The sequence below is a fragment of the Amphiprion ocellaris genome, chromosome 2, assembly GCF_022539595.1.
Source record: "Amphiprion ocellaris isolate individual 3 ecotype Okinawa chromosome 2, ASM2253959v1, whole genome shotgun sequence".
Taxonomy (NCBI): Eukaryota; Metazoa; Chordata; class Actinopteri; family Pomacentridae; genus Amphiprion; species Amphiprion ocellaris.
The window spans coordinates 6,472,822-6,488,671 of record NC_072767.1 but is presented as its reverse complement, the minus strand read 5'-3'; the positions used below and the strand labels follow the sequence as shown (position 1 = coordinate 6,488,671).

The 15,850-nt window shown below is 42.0% G+C and overlaps 1 protein-coding gene across 1 annotated transcript; it reads left to right on the top strand.

The window, feature by feature from the left end:
• Positions 1 to 1,093: 1,093 nt before the first annotated feature.
• rab3b (RAB3B, member RAS oncogene family) lies at positions 1,094 to 15,507 on the top strand. Its single transcript, XM_023262125.3, has 5 exons — positions 1,094 to 1,342; positions 7,506 to 7,730; positions 12,158 to 12,276; positions 12,351 to 12,475; positions 12,976 to 15,507. The coding sequence occupies exons 2-5, from the start codon at positions 7,506 to 7,508 to the stop codon at positions 13,158 to 13,160; spliced, it is 654 nt and encodes a 217-aa protein (XP_023117893.1). The 5' UTR covers positions 1,094 to 1,342; the 3' UTR covers positions 13,161 to 15,507.
• Positions 15,508 to 15,850: the final 343 nt, after the last annotated feature.

Below are 15,850 nucleotides of genomic sequence, written 5' to 3'. Positions count from 1 at the left end.
TTCATCCCTGAAGAGAACCTTATTTCAATCATCAACAGTCCAATCCTTGTGATCCCAGCAAAGAGTAACCAGCTTTCCTCTGCCTTTCCTTGATGAAGGGCTTCTTCCTGCTCTGTGTGACTCCAGACCAGCTTCAAGAAGTCAGTTTCCAACTGTCCTTGCTGAACAAGTCATATTTCTCCACAGTGCCCACTCATTTTTAAGGTTGCTGGAGGTCTAAAGACGATTCCTGACACGGGAACGGATGAGTGACAGTCATCTGGACGGTAGAAAGACGCTTCCTGCCATGACCAGCTAGCAGTTTGTTAGAACCATGTTGGGCTTGATTTTTTTTTTTGGGGTGTAATAAACGACTGTCTTGGAGATCTTCACTTTTTTGACTACTTGTCTCTCACTCATGCTAATTTCCAGCAGTGCCAAGATGGCTGCCTTTGTGGCTTCACGTAATTCTTTAGTTTTAGGCATTATGTGAGAGCTGACAACTTCTGAGTTGTGCCATTTTAAAATGGCCGCCAAAGTGTGATCTCACTTGTGTCTTAGGATAAATATATTTCTATGGCCCTAAGGTGCTTCCATTCCAAAGGGGACCTTTGCATCATGACTTGAAGTTAAAAGTCACTTAACCTCCCTACTATGATGTTCTGGTTCCACAGAGCTGCAGGACTTTAGATTAAAAAATGAACACCATGAGTTAAAATGAGTCTGGAGCGGAAAACAGACAAGAAGCATCAATATATTATCCAAGTAGTATCCAAGTAGTATCCAGGTATTTTTCAGGTAGTAACCAGGTAGAATCCAGTATCTGCTTCATCACCACTTCCCCTTCGTCCTCCTTCTCTTCATCACCTCCTCTTCCTCTTTCTCTTCATCATCTCCTCCTCTTCCTCCTCCTCCTCTTCTTCATCACCTTCTCTTCCTCCTCCTCTTCCTCACCTCCTCCTCTTCATCACCTCCTCCTCTTCAACACCTCATCTTCCTCCTCCTCTTCCTCGTCCTCTCCATCACCTCCTCTTCCTCCTCCTCTTCATCACCTCATCTTCCTCCTCCTCTTCATCACCTGCTCCTCTATGACTCATAGCTCCGTGCTGTGATTGGCTTCTCGGCCCGGTGACGGAGGATCCGCTGCTGGATGCTGGAGGAGGAAGCAGACGATCACCGACCACCGGAGCATGTCAGCCGAGAGACGGTTTACTGTACCGCGTTTCACCGGGAACATCCGGAGCTGCTCAGCCCAGAACCCCTGACTCATCCCCGGATCCACTGAACGGATCGAGCCGCTGCTGCCGCGCAGGAAACGGTCGGTCGGAGAGTCAAGAAGCAGAATCAGATCCGCCCAGCAGAGGTGAGACACACACACACACGCACGCACACACGCACGCACATATATTTATATTTGTTGTGTATTTGTTGTGTGTTTGTATTTGTTGTGTATTTGTTGTGTGTTTATATTTGTTGTGTATTTGTATTTGTTGTGTATTTGTTGTATATTCATATTTGTTGTGTATTTATTGTGTGTTTATATTTGTTGTGTATTTGCTGTGTGTGTTTGTGGTGATGAAGCGGCAGCTGCTCCGATCACACCTATCAGCTGATGATTGATCACGTGTTCACTGTTTCTCCGTCATAAATATGATCATTCTACATTTTAAACCCTGAATCTTTTTCTGCTTCAGTCTCTGATCTTTAAAGGTCCATCTGATTGATCCAATGATGGTCCAGCTCTGTTTAGCCCCGCTCCTCCAGGTGAACCAATCAGAATGAGCCTCTCAGTCCTCCAGCTTTATTTACTTCCTGCAGCTGCTTCTGCTAAATGCTAAACGTCTAAAAACTTTTCAAATGTTCTGCTGTTAGAGTGAACACAAGCGTCTTCATGCACTGATGAACACGCAGATTGCTGATGGTCCCCACAACTATAGGAGGATCCTTGGAGTTAACATGTTGCAGGCTAATGGTAGCATTAGCTACAACTATAGGAGGATCCTTAGAGTTAGCATGGCATAGGCTAATGTTAGCATTAGCTACAACTATTGGAGGATCCTTAGAGTTAGCATGTTGTAGGCTAATGTTAGCATTAGCTACAACTATAGGAGGATCCTTAGAGTTAGCATGCAGTAAGCTAATGTGGGCTAATGTAGCATTAGCTACAGCTATAGGAGGATCCTTAGAGTTAGCATGCTATAGGCTAATGGTAGCATTAGCTGCAACCATAGGAGGATTCTTAGAGTTAGCATGTTGTGGGCTAATGTGGGCTAATGTTAGCATTAGCTATAACTATGGGAGGATCAGTACAGCTAGCATGTTGTAGGCTAATGGTAGCATTAGCTACAACTATAAGAGGATCCTTAGAGTTAGCATGTTGTAGTCTAATGTTTGCATTAGCAGCAACTATAGAGAGATCCTTAAGCGTTAGCACGCTGTAGACTAATGTGGGCTAATGTTAACATTAGCCACAACTATAGGAGGATCCTTAGAGCTGGCATGTTGTAGGCTAATGTCAGCAATAGTTACAATAATAGGAGAATCCTTAAGATTAGTGCATCATGTGGCTATGATCCTCAGAGAGAACATTAGAAAAGAGAAAGTCTCATTCATCTGTCAGACAGAGAGAGTCTTCTTCCTGAAGGGGGCGGGGCCAGCAGCAGCTCATTTAAAGGAATAGACACTGAAACAGTTTAGAATAAAACAAGGGTTATGGAGTCCTGGAGGAACGAAGCTTCTCTGTGGTGTTTGGAGGTGAAACATTGGAAAACAGATTCTGTGAGACTTTCATTAAGGTTCTAAAAAAGGGAGCGATGTGGAATTTTAGCAGCTCCAGGATGTTTTTCTCATATCTGTGTATGACGTGCTGAGGATCCCATGGTTTTACCTTTAGCTCTTGTTGCAGTACTCTCAGAGAAAGAGTTGGTTCTGAAATGGTTCTGTCACAGTGTGTTATGCATGTGTACGTTATGTACTCGATACCGAATCACGTGACCTAAATATGTAGCGGGTGGCAGGAATTGATGGGACTCAGAAACACCCCACAATTTAATCAGTTGTTCCTTGGATCATTTCTGACAGATAAGTCCTGATAAGTCACACATGTGTTTGAAAAACTGTCAGAAAGTCAAAATTGACAATTCTTTCTGTTTTCCCATTTTGTTCCTGATGAATGAAATCATTTGGTGATTTTTAAACACTGACATGTCTGTTCAGTCATTTTTTACTGGTGAAAATAAACCAAAACCTACTCTGTTCTGTTCCACAGGAGTGAAAACTTCACTGGCACTGATTTGTGGCAAAACAACTGCAAACATAACTAGTAAAGCACTCAAAGAGCGCAGTCCTCCTCCAAGGCTGCTCATTCTCCCATATGTCAGAAATGCAGCATTTGTTTATTAGTTATTGATGATCAGAAATTACAGCAACATAGAATGTGTCCATTTAATATAGATGTACCCACAAACACAATGACCTGAGCACAGGCATGTGTTATGCATGTGTACGTTATGTACAGATACCGAATCATGTGATCTAAATATGTAGCGGGCGGCGGGAATTGATGGGACTCAGAAACACCCCCACAATGTAATCAGTTGTTCCTTGCATCATTTCTGACAGATAAGTCCTGATAAGTCCTCAGCGGTGGATTTGTAGTAGGATCACAATCATGTGATCATCAGCAGGCAGCTGACATAGTGTTTACTTGTCATGGTTACAGTGACACCATGCAGCTATCTGGCAATGATACAGAAATCTTTAACAAATCTGTGGATCCAGACTATAAGCTGCATCACTGCCAAAATCTAATCAATTGGTCCTTGTGTCATTTCTGACCTTCCCTGAAAATTTCATCCAAAGCAGTTGGTCTGTTTTTGAGTAATGTTGCTAACAGACAGACAGACAAATGCACACCAATTGTCACATAATTCCGACATGTTCCTTGGTGGAGTGAAAATATGAATTTGACAGGAAAGAATACTGGGGGTTGTGTAGAGAAACAACAGGATTGTTCAACTGGACTTTGTTCTTGAAGACGTTCCACCTCTCATCCAAGGTGAGAAGTGGAATGTCTTCAAGAAGAGAAGTCCAGAGAAGTCCACTGGACTTCTCTGGACTTCTCTTGTAGGTTCTTGAAGACGTTCTTGTGGTCCTTGTGTCATTTCTGAGCTTCTCTGAAAATTTCATCCAAATCTATTCATCTGTTTTTGAGTAATGTTGTGAACAGACAGACAGACAGACAGACAGACAGACGGAGAAACCAACAGCAATCGTCACATAACTCCATCGTGTTCCTTGGCGGAGTAACAACATCAAAGTCCAGACAGCAAACTGCTGAAACTGAAAGTGAAAATAAACTTTTGTTGAGGATTTAAATCGTACAGACAGGAAGCTCTGATGTTTTTTTCTTGGTGGATTTTCCACTTTAGTTCTCGTCTCCCTGCAAATGTTCCACCAGAACAGTTCCACTGTCATCATTTAGAAGAAACACTGGAGCTATTTCCTGCCTTAGCTCCGCCCACAGTGACTGTGATTGGTTTAAAGAAATAAAACAAACCAGGGTGTTTGTTTCCTTCAGCAGCAGAAGGGCGATGAGGAGCAGCAGAACATCGTGTTCTACCGTTTTGGCAGCTTTTACAGTCCAAATCAGTGATCTTGTTGTTGTGTTTGGTGACTCTGGAACAATCTGAGCCCTGACACTAGAAAGGTTTGGGTTAAATGAGAACACAGAAACAAGGAGACCCAATTAAATGGACATCATAACGTACAATTATGAACAAACAGTGATGAAGGTGATTTGGTGATTGAGAAGCAGAATAGATGATATAAATCTGAGTGGAGACCTGCTGACTCCTGTATGAACCAGCTCCTTTTAGATTCAACAGGAAGTGTCCTCAGTTTTCTGAACTCCAGCAGGTGCAACAAAAATGTTCATCTTCTAGTTTTCAGATGAACTCTGTGACGCTGCAGCAGCTCAGATCTGAATCAGTGGAACGAAGTCACTCAGTTATTTTCCACCAAATGGTTTCAGATGAGTCACATGATCACAAACCCACGGCTGTCAGATGGTTCTTCCTCCAGACATCAGCTGTGACTCATCTGCAGCTTCCTTCACTGCGACCTGCAACCGTCTGCAGCTGGACCGGCCTGCATCGACATCTGGAGTCCAGCAGTTTGTCGCTGCAGCTCCTTGAATCGGATTTGGCTTAAAGCAGCTCTGAGCTGCAGCTGATGCTAACAGCCTTTAACATGAGTTCAGCTTCAGCAGCACTGAGAGACTCATCATGACATTAAATTGCAGCTGTTTGGTCTTTACAGAGAACTGCACTGATATTCTGCATTTCTATACATTTAACTGAGCACTGACCCAAATTAAAATCATATTTAGATTCAGTGAGACAGAGATGCATCTTTACTGCAACAAATGAATCCTGCAGCTGCAGATTCAATTCAGTTCAATTCAATTCAATTTTATTTAAATAGCGCCAATTACAGGTCATATTGTCTCAAGACGTTTTACAGAACCCATATGAATCCCCAGAGCAGCCCTAAGGAGACAGTGGAAAGAAAAACTCCCTTTTAACGGGAAGAAACCTTGAGCAGAACCCGGCTCTTTATGTGGGGGGACCCATCTGCTGCTGGAAGAGGGGTTGAGAGGGACAGAAGAAGTGGAGGACGGTGGAGAACAAGGAACATATAACACACAGTTGGATACATGCATGATAAGATAGATGATACATACAAAGTACAAGCTAACATTGAAACTGATTCATAGTTTACTGTTATAGTGTACGGCTCTGGCATTAAATATACTACATATATAGCTGGTGGTAAAATTCAATAGTACGTAGATGAAAATATCAAGTATAGTGAGAGCAGATCAGTGGAAATGGGCAGCTGGAAGCAGAAGGCTGGAGGAAGGTCAGCAGCAGCAGCCCACAGTGTCAGATCAGATCAGAAACCAAGAAAGAAAAACAAACAAAACAGTTGAACAATGCCTGGGTAGTAACAAAGCATCTCCATCATCCTTCAGTCCTGATAATTATCTTGTTCCCCTCCAGTGTTGCCAGTTCCAGTCCTGTATTCTGTCCACTTAGTCCAGGTCAGTCAAACTCATCTTAGTCCAGGTTCCACATTCAGCCCAGTTTGATCTCCAGTTTACCAAACCAGTAAAATCACTGCATAATAACCTATAAATAACCACAACTCCAATTTTTCCCCTTTGTTTTAGTGGAAAAAAGTACACATTTAAGGAATTATCTTTTTACAAAACATCATGAACAACCTGAAGTTTCTTAAGAAAAATAAATCCAATTTCATCAACATCCAACCTCAGTTTATCATTTCTACATCACAACTTCCAGATCACAGAGTGTCTACAAAGGAACACAACATTTAGTCACCTGGAACTGAACCATAGAGGATTTACTGGAGGATCAAAAGCACAAAAAACAACAAAAACAAGACAAAATATTACAAAAATGAGACACAAAATGACAAAAACGAGAAACAAAATGACAAAAACAGACAAATGACAAAAGTAAAAAAAGACAAAAAACAACAAAAACAACAAAATATTACAAAAAAAGAGACACAAAAGAACAATGAACAATCTAGTATTTTACTTTATGATCAGAACAACCTGTAATTGTCTAGAAATTATTTTAAATTTATAGTTTTACAAATTTACAATCTGCAGTTAATGTCTTCTCTGGAATTTTTACACTTTGAGGGCTGGATTGGACCCTCTGGAGGGCCACTTTTGGCCCCGCGGGCCGCATGTTTAACACCCCTGACTTAGTCCATTTTTTTGTCCATTTGTGCTTCCTGTAGTCTCAGTTTGTGAGTTTGTTTTTCCATTATGTAGATTTCTTCAATAATTTTCAACCATTGGTCCTTTGTTGGTGGTCCAGTTTTCCCCCAGTTTCTCATTATGGCTTTTTTACACGCCACCAGCAGTATTTAGACTAAATAGCTGTCATTTCCATCACACTCTTAAGAGAAATGACGAAGATAAAGCATTCTGCGACTCAAAAGGATCTTATAACCCGTTATCTGTTGTTGATCTTCACATACAATTTCCTGAAGTACAGTTATTTTCTGACATTTCCAAAAAACATGAGTGATCTACATCAAGTTGTCAGCATTTCCAGAAACAGTTTTTGACTATGACTTTGTGTCTGTTTGCTGTTTCAGGTTTTGAGTTGTGTTTAAATTCTAACAAATATTTTCTGTTTGGTCTCAAAAATGTCAGAAAGTGGTGAAAAATGTTGTTTTTCAAACTCAGATTGAGTAAATTAAATAATTATTAGATTTCTTTCCTCCATGACAGTAAACTGAAGATCTTTGGACCAAACCAGACATTTGAGGAAACTCTGACCCACATTTCTCACAGTTTTCTAACATGTCAGGGACCAAACAGCTGATCGATGTTGAACTCAGCCTCGGTCCTGTGAGGTTCTGTCAGCTGTGGAAATGTCTGATTGTGTGTTTTACGGTGTTGTCATGTGACTATTCTCCTTCAGATGGCGAAGGCAGACCAGCGTTTTGGCCAGCGGGATGGTTCTGACCAGAACTTCGACTACATGTTCAAGCTGCTGATTATCGGAAACAGCAGCGTGGGGAAGACGTCCTTCCTGTTCCGCTACGCCGACGACTCCTTCAGCAACTCCTTCGTCAGCACAGTCGGAATCGACTTCAAGGTGAAGACGGTTTATCGCAACGACAAGAGGATCAAGCTGCAGATCTGGGTGAGGACCGAGTGCATGTGTTGGTTGTTCACCTGTACAACAGGTTGTTGTTCACCTGTACAGCAGGTTGTTGTTCACCTGTACAGTAGGTTGTTGTTCACCTGTACAACAGGTTGTTGTTCGCCTGCACAGCAGATTGTTGTTTGCCTGTACAGCAGGTTGTTGTTCACCTGTACAGCGGATTATTGTTCACCTGTACAACAGATTGTTGTTCACCTGTACAGCAGGTTGTTGTTCACCTGTACAGCAGGTTGTTGTTCGCCTGTACAGCAGGTTGTTGTTCGCCTTTACAGCAGGTTGTTGTTCACCTGTACAGCAGGTTGTTGTTCACCTGTACAGCAGGTTGTTGTTCGCCTGTACAGCAGGTTGTTGTTCGCCTTTACAGCAGGTTGTTGTTCACCTGTACAGCAGGTTGTTGTTCACCTGTACAACAGGTTGTTGTTCACCTGTACAACAGGTTGTTGTTCACCTGTACGTCAGGTTGTTGTGTAGTGTAGTGTAGTGTAGTGTTGTGTTGTGTTGTGTTGTGTAGTGTAGTGTAGCGTTGAGTTGTGTTGTGTGTTTGCTGGTTTCTCTGTTTTGTTTCTGGTCTCTATGTGTTGATGATATTGTGACTATTTCAGGTGAATTGTGGCTCTTTCACTCTGTTTATCGCTCCAACATGTCTCTGATATTAATAATGGATGGTATCACAAAATAAAATGACGTTCTGTTGCCATGTTTGACTGTGGTGGAACATTTTAATCATATCCTGTAACTAAAGACTAACATATGAAACATGCTGTTCCAGTCAATAGTTGTTTTACCCAATAGTCAACAACATCATCAATCAATAATCAGTTAATCATTAACATGAAGGAAGTACGGTTAGTACTTTTAGAGTATTAAATTCAGAGTAAAGCATTAACCCCAACAGAAATCTTTGTCATGGTGCCAGCTAAACCCTGTAAGAGGCTCTACCTGGTGGAACAGCCAGGTACTGCAGCTGCTCTACAGTTACTGACATCATGACTTTCTTCTTCTGCTGCTTTATTACTTCATATATTTTTAATCAGCTAAATGAACAACAATGGATTGAACATTAACATCCTTAGTTTTGATAAACATAACGTTACAATATGAAGTAAGTATAACGCTTCATGGCAACTTTTACACATCGAGAGTGAGATATTAAAATGTGTTTGTTAGCGTGTACCAGCGCTGGGGTTCATCCTCCTTTGACCCTGAACAGCTCAGAGGTTGAATTCTTCTCGTCTCTTTATAATTCAGACGCAGCAGCTGCTTCTCTAAATACCTTCATCTTTTCACTGTGAATTAATCAAAACGACACTAAAGGTGCCTTCCGGTATCCATGCTACCATTTTGTGTAACATCCCATAATAGTACGTAGCAGCGTCACGGGGATGTGTTGTTGTGTAAAATAATCTACAGTATAATTTAATGTACTGCAGGACATGAAGTCTGAGCAGAGAAACATCATGTTCTGCTCCGAGAAAATAAAGGAGACAGACTGCAGCTCTATTATCAGTGGTGATGGTGTTGCCATGGCAACAGCTCTTCACACTCACACATACACACACACACACACACACACACACACGCGCGCACACACACGCACCTACACACACACACAGACAGAAACACACACACTAACAGTGTCGTCTTTGGTGGCAATTAAAGGACCTCTCAGGGCGACGAGGTGGAGACCCGACAGGAGGAGTGTGTGCGCGCGCGTGTGTGTTAGTGTATGTGTGTGTGTGTGTGTGTGTGTGTGTTTGTGTGTGTGTGTGGGTGCGTGAGTGTGTGTGTGTGTAAAAATAGCGTCGCTTCATCTGCACTGATGCTCGTTTAGTCTCCACTCAGAGAGCATCATGGGAGATGGAGTCATTAGACCACACAGGCTTCGTTCCTCTTTGTGGAGGTGAAAACGTTCGACATTGTCCTGCTTCGGCAGCTTCAAACGTTCATCGTCATTTAATCATTCACAGCAGAACCACCTGCAGCAGGTGTGTTCATGCTCATGTTACAGTTTTATTCATCAGTTTTATGTTGAATGTAAGGTGTATTTAACAGCTCAAGATCACATTTTTACTCCGCCAAGGAACGTGGTGGTTATGTGACGGTTGTCATTGGTCTCTCCGTCTGTCTGTCTGTTAGCAACATTACTCAAAAACAGACCAACGGATTTGGATGACATTTTCAGGGAAGGTCAAAAATGACACAAGGACCAAGTGATCAGATTTTGGCAGTGATGCGGCTTATAGTCTGGATCCATGGATTGGTTAAAGATTTCTGCATCATTGCCAGATAGCTGCATGGTGTCACTGTAACCACGACAAGTGAACACTACATCAGCTGCCTGTTGACGATCACATCATTGTGATCCTACTACAAATCCACCGCTGAGGACCACCAATGTTTATAAAACTGCAACTGTGAATAATTCCTACTTTTTAAAGAAAATTTTAATAGTTTGAAGACATTTTAAAATCATTTTGGGCCCATTTTTAGTCTTTTTTTTTAACCTTTCCCAGCCATCCTAGACCATTAACTCATTTCGGACAGTTTTTGAACAGTTCAGAAGGATTTTTAAAGCAAGTTCTGGACTAATTTGAGTAATTTCTAGTCATTTTGCACATATTTTGGGTCATTTTTTGACTAATTTTGCCAACATTTCGAGAACATACTCATTTTCTAAGGTCAAATTTGAGTCATTTTGGACGTGTTTTTATTGTTTTCAGTCATCTTTGGAACCCTTCTAAGCCATCCTAGGTGTTTAACTCATTTTGGACAGATTGTGAACATGAAAAGAGGATTTTTTTTGAGCAAGTTCTGGACAAATTTCTAATCATTTTGGACAAATGTGAAGATTTGTTAAAGATTTCTGTATCATTGCCAGGTAGCGGCACGTCGTCACTGTAGCCATGACAAGTGAACACTACGTCAGCTGCCTGCTGACGATCACATGATTGTGATCCTACTACAAATCCACCGCTGAGGACTTATCAGGACTTATCCGTGAAAAATTATCCAAGGAACAACTGATTAAATTGTGGGGGTGTTTCTGAGACTCATCAATTCCCACCGCCTGCTACATATTTAGGTCACATGATTCAGTATCCGTACATAATGTACACATGCATAACACACGTCTGTGCTCGGGTCATTGTGTTTGTGGGTACATCTATATTAAATGTTGACGTAATATCTGATCATCAATAACTAATAAACAGATGCTGTATTTCTGACATATGGGGGAATGAGCAGCCTTGGAGGAGGACTGCGCTCTCTGAGTGCTTTTTTAGTTTTGTTTGCAGTTGTTTCACCATGAATCAGTGCCAGTGAAGTTTTTATTCCTGTGGAGCAGAACAGAGCAGGTTGTTGATTTATTTCCACCAGTCGGAGATAAAAAAATGACTGAACAGACATGTCAGTGTTTAAAAATCACCAAATGATTCCATTCATCAGGAACAGAAAGTGTGAAAACAGAAAGAATTGTCAGTTTTGACTTTCTGACAGTTTTTCAAACACATCTTCTGTGACGAGTGGTTTCATTGAGAAAAATGTCCAACTCTGAACAAAAAATTGTGACACTTCATCAGAATCACTGTGTTCTACATGTCTGAATCAAAAATACATTGTTTGTTCTAAGCAGATTCAGTAAAAATCTAATTTCAGGCAGTAAATCCAACAAACTTGAACTGATACCCTGAGATGTAAAAACACAAAAATAAGCATCTCAGCATCTTCTTAAATGTATTTATCTTTTTCAGGAAGAGTTTATCTGAGATGTTCGCTGCATTCAGTGACATAGTCCCTTTATTTTTCTCACTTCTGTTAATTTTTTCTCTCATTTAAGCATAAAATTAATTCAACCAACATCAGAGAACATTCAGAGAGTTTTCATTTTTATTTTGATTTGACCTCTGATTGGAGGTCATTAACCTCCACAGAAGTCTTTGTCATGGTGCCCATTGCTAAACTCACACAATGCTCTCTGTCATTAAGGTGAGCTAAGACAGAGCAGCAAGTGATGTAAAAACAGAATAAGATAATGACAGAAGATTCGGTTACTCGATCCAGCTGTTGATGTGAAACAACATGTTTGGAGGCTGTTGGTTCTGAAATGTTTTATGGTGAGTGTAAAGAGTTTAGCAGCAAACAGAGAGCGGCTGTCTGATTAAATTTAATTCAACTGATTTGTGTTTTTTAAGGTTTTTGTCAGTTATAAAGTCCAGACATTTAACAGGAGTCATCATTCATTAAACTGTCAGGATGAGTTCATCTTAAGACAGAATTTGGGTTAAAACGCAGCATCATCAGTGTACATGTGGACTCTCATTATAGAAATTGAATAAAACTCCTCCATGTGTGCTATGATGCAGCTTCTTCATGAAGGTTCTGACAGGCCTTTTCTGCTGTTCCAGGACACGGCGGGTCAGGAGCGTTACCGAACCATCACCACGGCTTACTACCGCGGTGCCATGGGCTTCATCCTCATGTATGACATCACCAACGAGGAGTCCTTCAACGCCGTCCAGGACTGGTACGTGATTGGCTGAAGCTTATGTTGGTCTGACTCAGCTGAAGCGAATGATTGGTGTGGCTATGTGTCTGCAGGGCCACTCAGATCAAGACGTACTCGTGGGACAATGCTCAGGTCATCATGGTGGGAAACAAGTGCGACATGGACGAGGAGCGAGTCGTCCCTCCGGAGAAAGGAAAACACCTGGCCGACCAGCTAGGTGAGGCTGCTGCAACCTGAGAGCGAGGTATTTATCGCCTGAAAATACTGTACAACTGAGGTTTCAGGAGGTAAATACTGCAGAAAATACTTTATAGCTGAGGTTTCAGGAGGTAAACACTGCAGAAAATACTGTACAAATGAGGTTTCAGGAGGTAAATACTGCAGAAAATACTTTATAGCTGAGGTTTCAGGAGGTAAACACTGCAGAAAATACTGTACAAATGAGGTTTCAGGAGGTAAATACTGCAGAAAATACTGTGCTGCTGGAGGTAAATACTGCAGAAAATATTGTACTGCTGGAGGTAAATACTGCAGAAAATACTATACTGCTGGAGGTAAATACTGCAGAAAATACTGTACTGCTGGAGGTAAATACTGCAGAAAATACTGTACTGCTGGAGATAAATACTGCAGAAAATACTGTACGGCCGAGGTTTCAGGAGGTAAATACTGCAGAAAATGATTCTGAAAATGAAACCTGACTCTGTTCTGCTGCAGGCTTTGAGTACTATGAGGCGAGCGCTAAGGAGAACATCAATGTGCGACAGGTCTTCGAGCGTCTGGTCGACATCATCTGCGTTAAGATGTCAGAGCGCGTCGACGTGGAGGCACCGGCGGCTCCCGGATCCAAAACCACCAGACTGACCGACAAACCGGCCCAGCTACCTCAGAAGTGCTGCTGATCCGATCCACCAACCAGTTCTAACTATCGTAACATTCCTTCATCCTCATTCGCTCTGCTTCAGTCCATGTTAGTGAGCTGTCGATAATCACTGCGCCTGCTGCTGACCTGCCAACATTCAAACATCATCCTCTGAACTCTGCAGCCTCGGTCAGTCTGACGGGCTGAAAGGTCGCTGGGCTGCTGGTTGAATGTTTGCTGTTCAAACTGATGTTGAAACTAATGAATCACAGAGGAGGGAGGAGAACCAGTTAGTTCAACAGCTGCTCGCCTTTAATAAGTCTGCAGTCGAAGGTTTCTGTCAAAGTTCACCAAAGCTGAGGTCAAAGATTCACTTTAAGCTGCAGAACATCAAATCAGAGTTATTTCACAAAGATGTGGATTCTGTTCAGCTCACTTATGAGTTATGTGGGATCAAAACTAACTTTTGTAAAGTATTTCGGCTGAATTTCTGAGGTTCCCAAACCACCCTTGTTTTTTCCATTTTCAGGGTCAGTAATTAAACTGGATCCATTCAGTCGTTCTGATCTGATGGAACTGTTATGTCTGTTCTCACCACATCTCATGGATGTTGGAGTTTTATCTCTGGAGATACTGAACCTTTAAAATGGTTAAAAACAGATGAAATTTTCTACATTCAGTCAAAATATTTTACAGATCTTTGTTCCATCCATCATCCATCCATCATCCATCCATCCATCCATCCATCCATCCATCCATCCATCCATCCATTTTCTTCCTGTTATCCGGGGTCGGGTCGTGGAGGCAGCAGATGAAGCAGGTCATTCCAGATGTCCCTCCCCCCAGTAACACTTTCCACCTCTTCTGGGGGATCCTGAGTCGTTACCAGGCCAGATGAGATATATAATCCCTCCAGTGGGTTCTGGGTCTACCCCGAGGTCTGCTCCTAGGCGGACGTGTTCGGAAAACCTCCAAAGGAAGTCTCCCCGGAGGCATTCGAATCAGATGTCCAAACCACCTCAACTGGTTCCTTTAGAGGTGAAGGAGCAGCAGCTCTACTCTGAGCTCCCTCCAGATGTCTGAGCTTCTCACCCCATCTCTACCACCCTACGGAGGAAGCTCATTTCAGCCGCTTGTATCCACAATCTTGTTATTTCGGTCACTACCCACAGTTCATGACCATAGGTGAGGGTAAATCGAGAGCTTCGCCTTGCGGCTCAGTTCCCTCTTTACGACAACGGCTCAGTAAAACGCCCACATTACTGCTGACGCTGTACCAATCCTCCTGTCCATCTCTCGCTCCATTTTCCCATCACTCCTGAATAAGATCTCGACATATTTGAACTCCTTTGCTTGGGGAAGCAACTCCCCCCCAACTCCGATCTTTGTTTTGGTTCCTAAATAACATCAAGGTGAACTGAACAGAATGTGAGAAGGTTCTGTGTGAACTGACAGACTGATCTCCATCCCGTCATCAGAACAAACATCTGGCCTCAGCTGCTCCAGATGTTCAGTCCCGTCAGACTGAGCTGCAGCAGCGTCTCAGCGCAGCACTGCCTCCTCTCCAAGTGTAGCACAACATGTTCAGTGTTTACAGCCTCCATCCCACCCGTCACCGGCCTCACCTGTGCTGCTTCTGGCTCAAACACACTTTAGGGCTACAACACCAGCGCTGCAGGGCTGGAAGGCTGCATGGCTGCTGAGCTGCAGAGCGCCATAGGGCTGCGGGGCTGCAGCTGTGTCGCTCTGCAGCTCAGCAGCTTTGGGTGTTTGTGATGAACTCGGTTCCCCTCAGCAGGTGTTGTCATGTAGCCGCCGTGTCGCCGTGTTTCCTACCCGAAGGTATGTGTGAGTGTGTGATATTAGTCAGACATGTTCATCCGGTCATCATGATATTTATCGTGAGGGTTCTTGTGTTTGTGTACAGTATCTTTGACTGGAGTGTCATATTTTGATAAAGTTAGCTGAGATTCAGGATGAGTTTCAGGAAAAAAAAATGGAGCTGAAAAAAAGTCTTAAATATTCTGAAGAAGAAAAACTATAATCCTGCCAAACTGTTGTATAGCGACCACAGCGCACGTTTCTGTGTGTGACTCCCCACCATGTGTCTTCATATTGATGAGATAATAATATTGACATTGTCTTCATATGATTATTTTTTAAGTGAATTTGTAAATGCTAGAATTAGAGATTATACTGGTGTTGAGTATGGATTTATTTTTATGCAGTGTAAACCATGGACAAATTCTATAGAGAGTTTATGTAAACTTGTTGTCTTACAGTTCACTCCTGTTCGGGGAGAAGCACAAAGTGATTGTACAAAATATTGTGAATGTTTGTATATTATAGATGCAATTTAGTATAATAAAAATCAATCTTTAATCAGAGCATTTGTCTCGTTTCTTTTGCAACTTGTTTTGTCTCTTGTGGGACCTCTTTAGAATCGTTATTGTTCATATTGAATATGAAGATAAAACCTTTGCAAACCTCGGAGCTCAGGGCTGAGGAGTCCAAATTCAACTGGATCAAGTCTGAGTGCAAATTTAACCAAAATGGAGAAACAACGAAAAAGCTAAATGACTTCAAAGTAACACAAAATGGCATTAAAGATGTTATTAGATGCAAAGCAACCACAAAAAGATGCAAAAAAGAGACACAAAAAGAATATTAATATGCACTATCTGAAGATTTATACTATTATATGATATTATACCATATGTGTTACATTAT

What these genes read in the sequence shown, in the direction of transcription:
- rab3b (XM_023262125.3), top strand. Translation starts at nt 7,506, where the DNA reads ATGGCGAAGGCAGACCAGCGTTTTGGCCAGCGGGATGGTTCTGACCAG. An exon ending in GGATCAAGCTGCAGATCTGG is followed by an intron (nt 7,731 to 12,157) that starts GTGAGGACCGAG and finishes CTGCTGTTCCAG; the next exon opens with GACACGGCGGGTCAGGAGCG. An exon ending in TTCAACGCCGTCCAGGACTG is followed by an intron (nt 12,277 to 12,350) that starts GTACGTGATTGG and finishes ATGTGTCTGCAG; the next exon opens with GGCCACTCAGATCAAGACGT.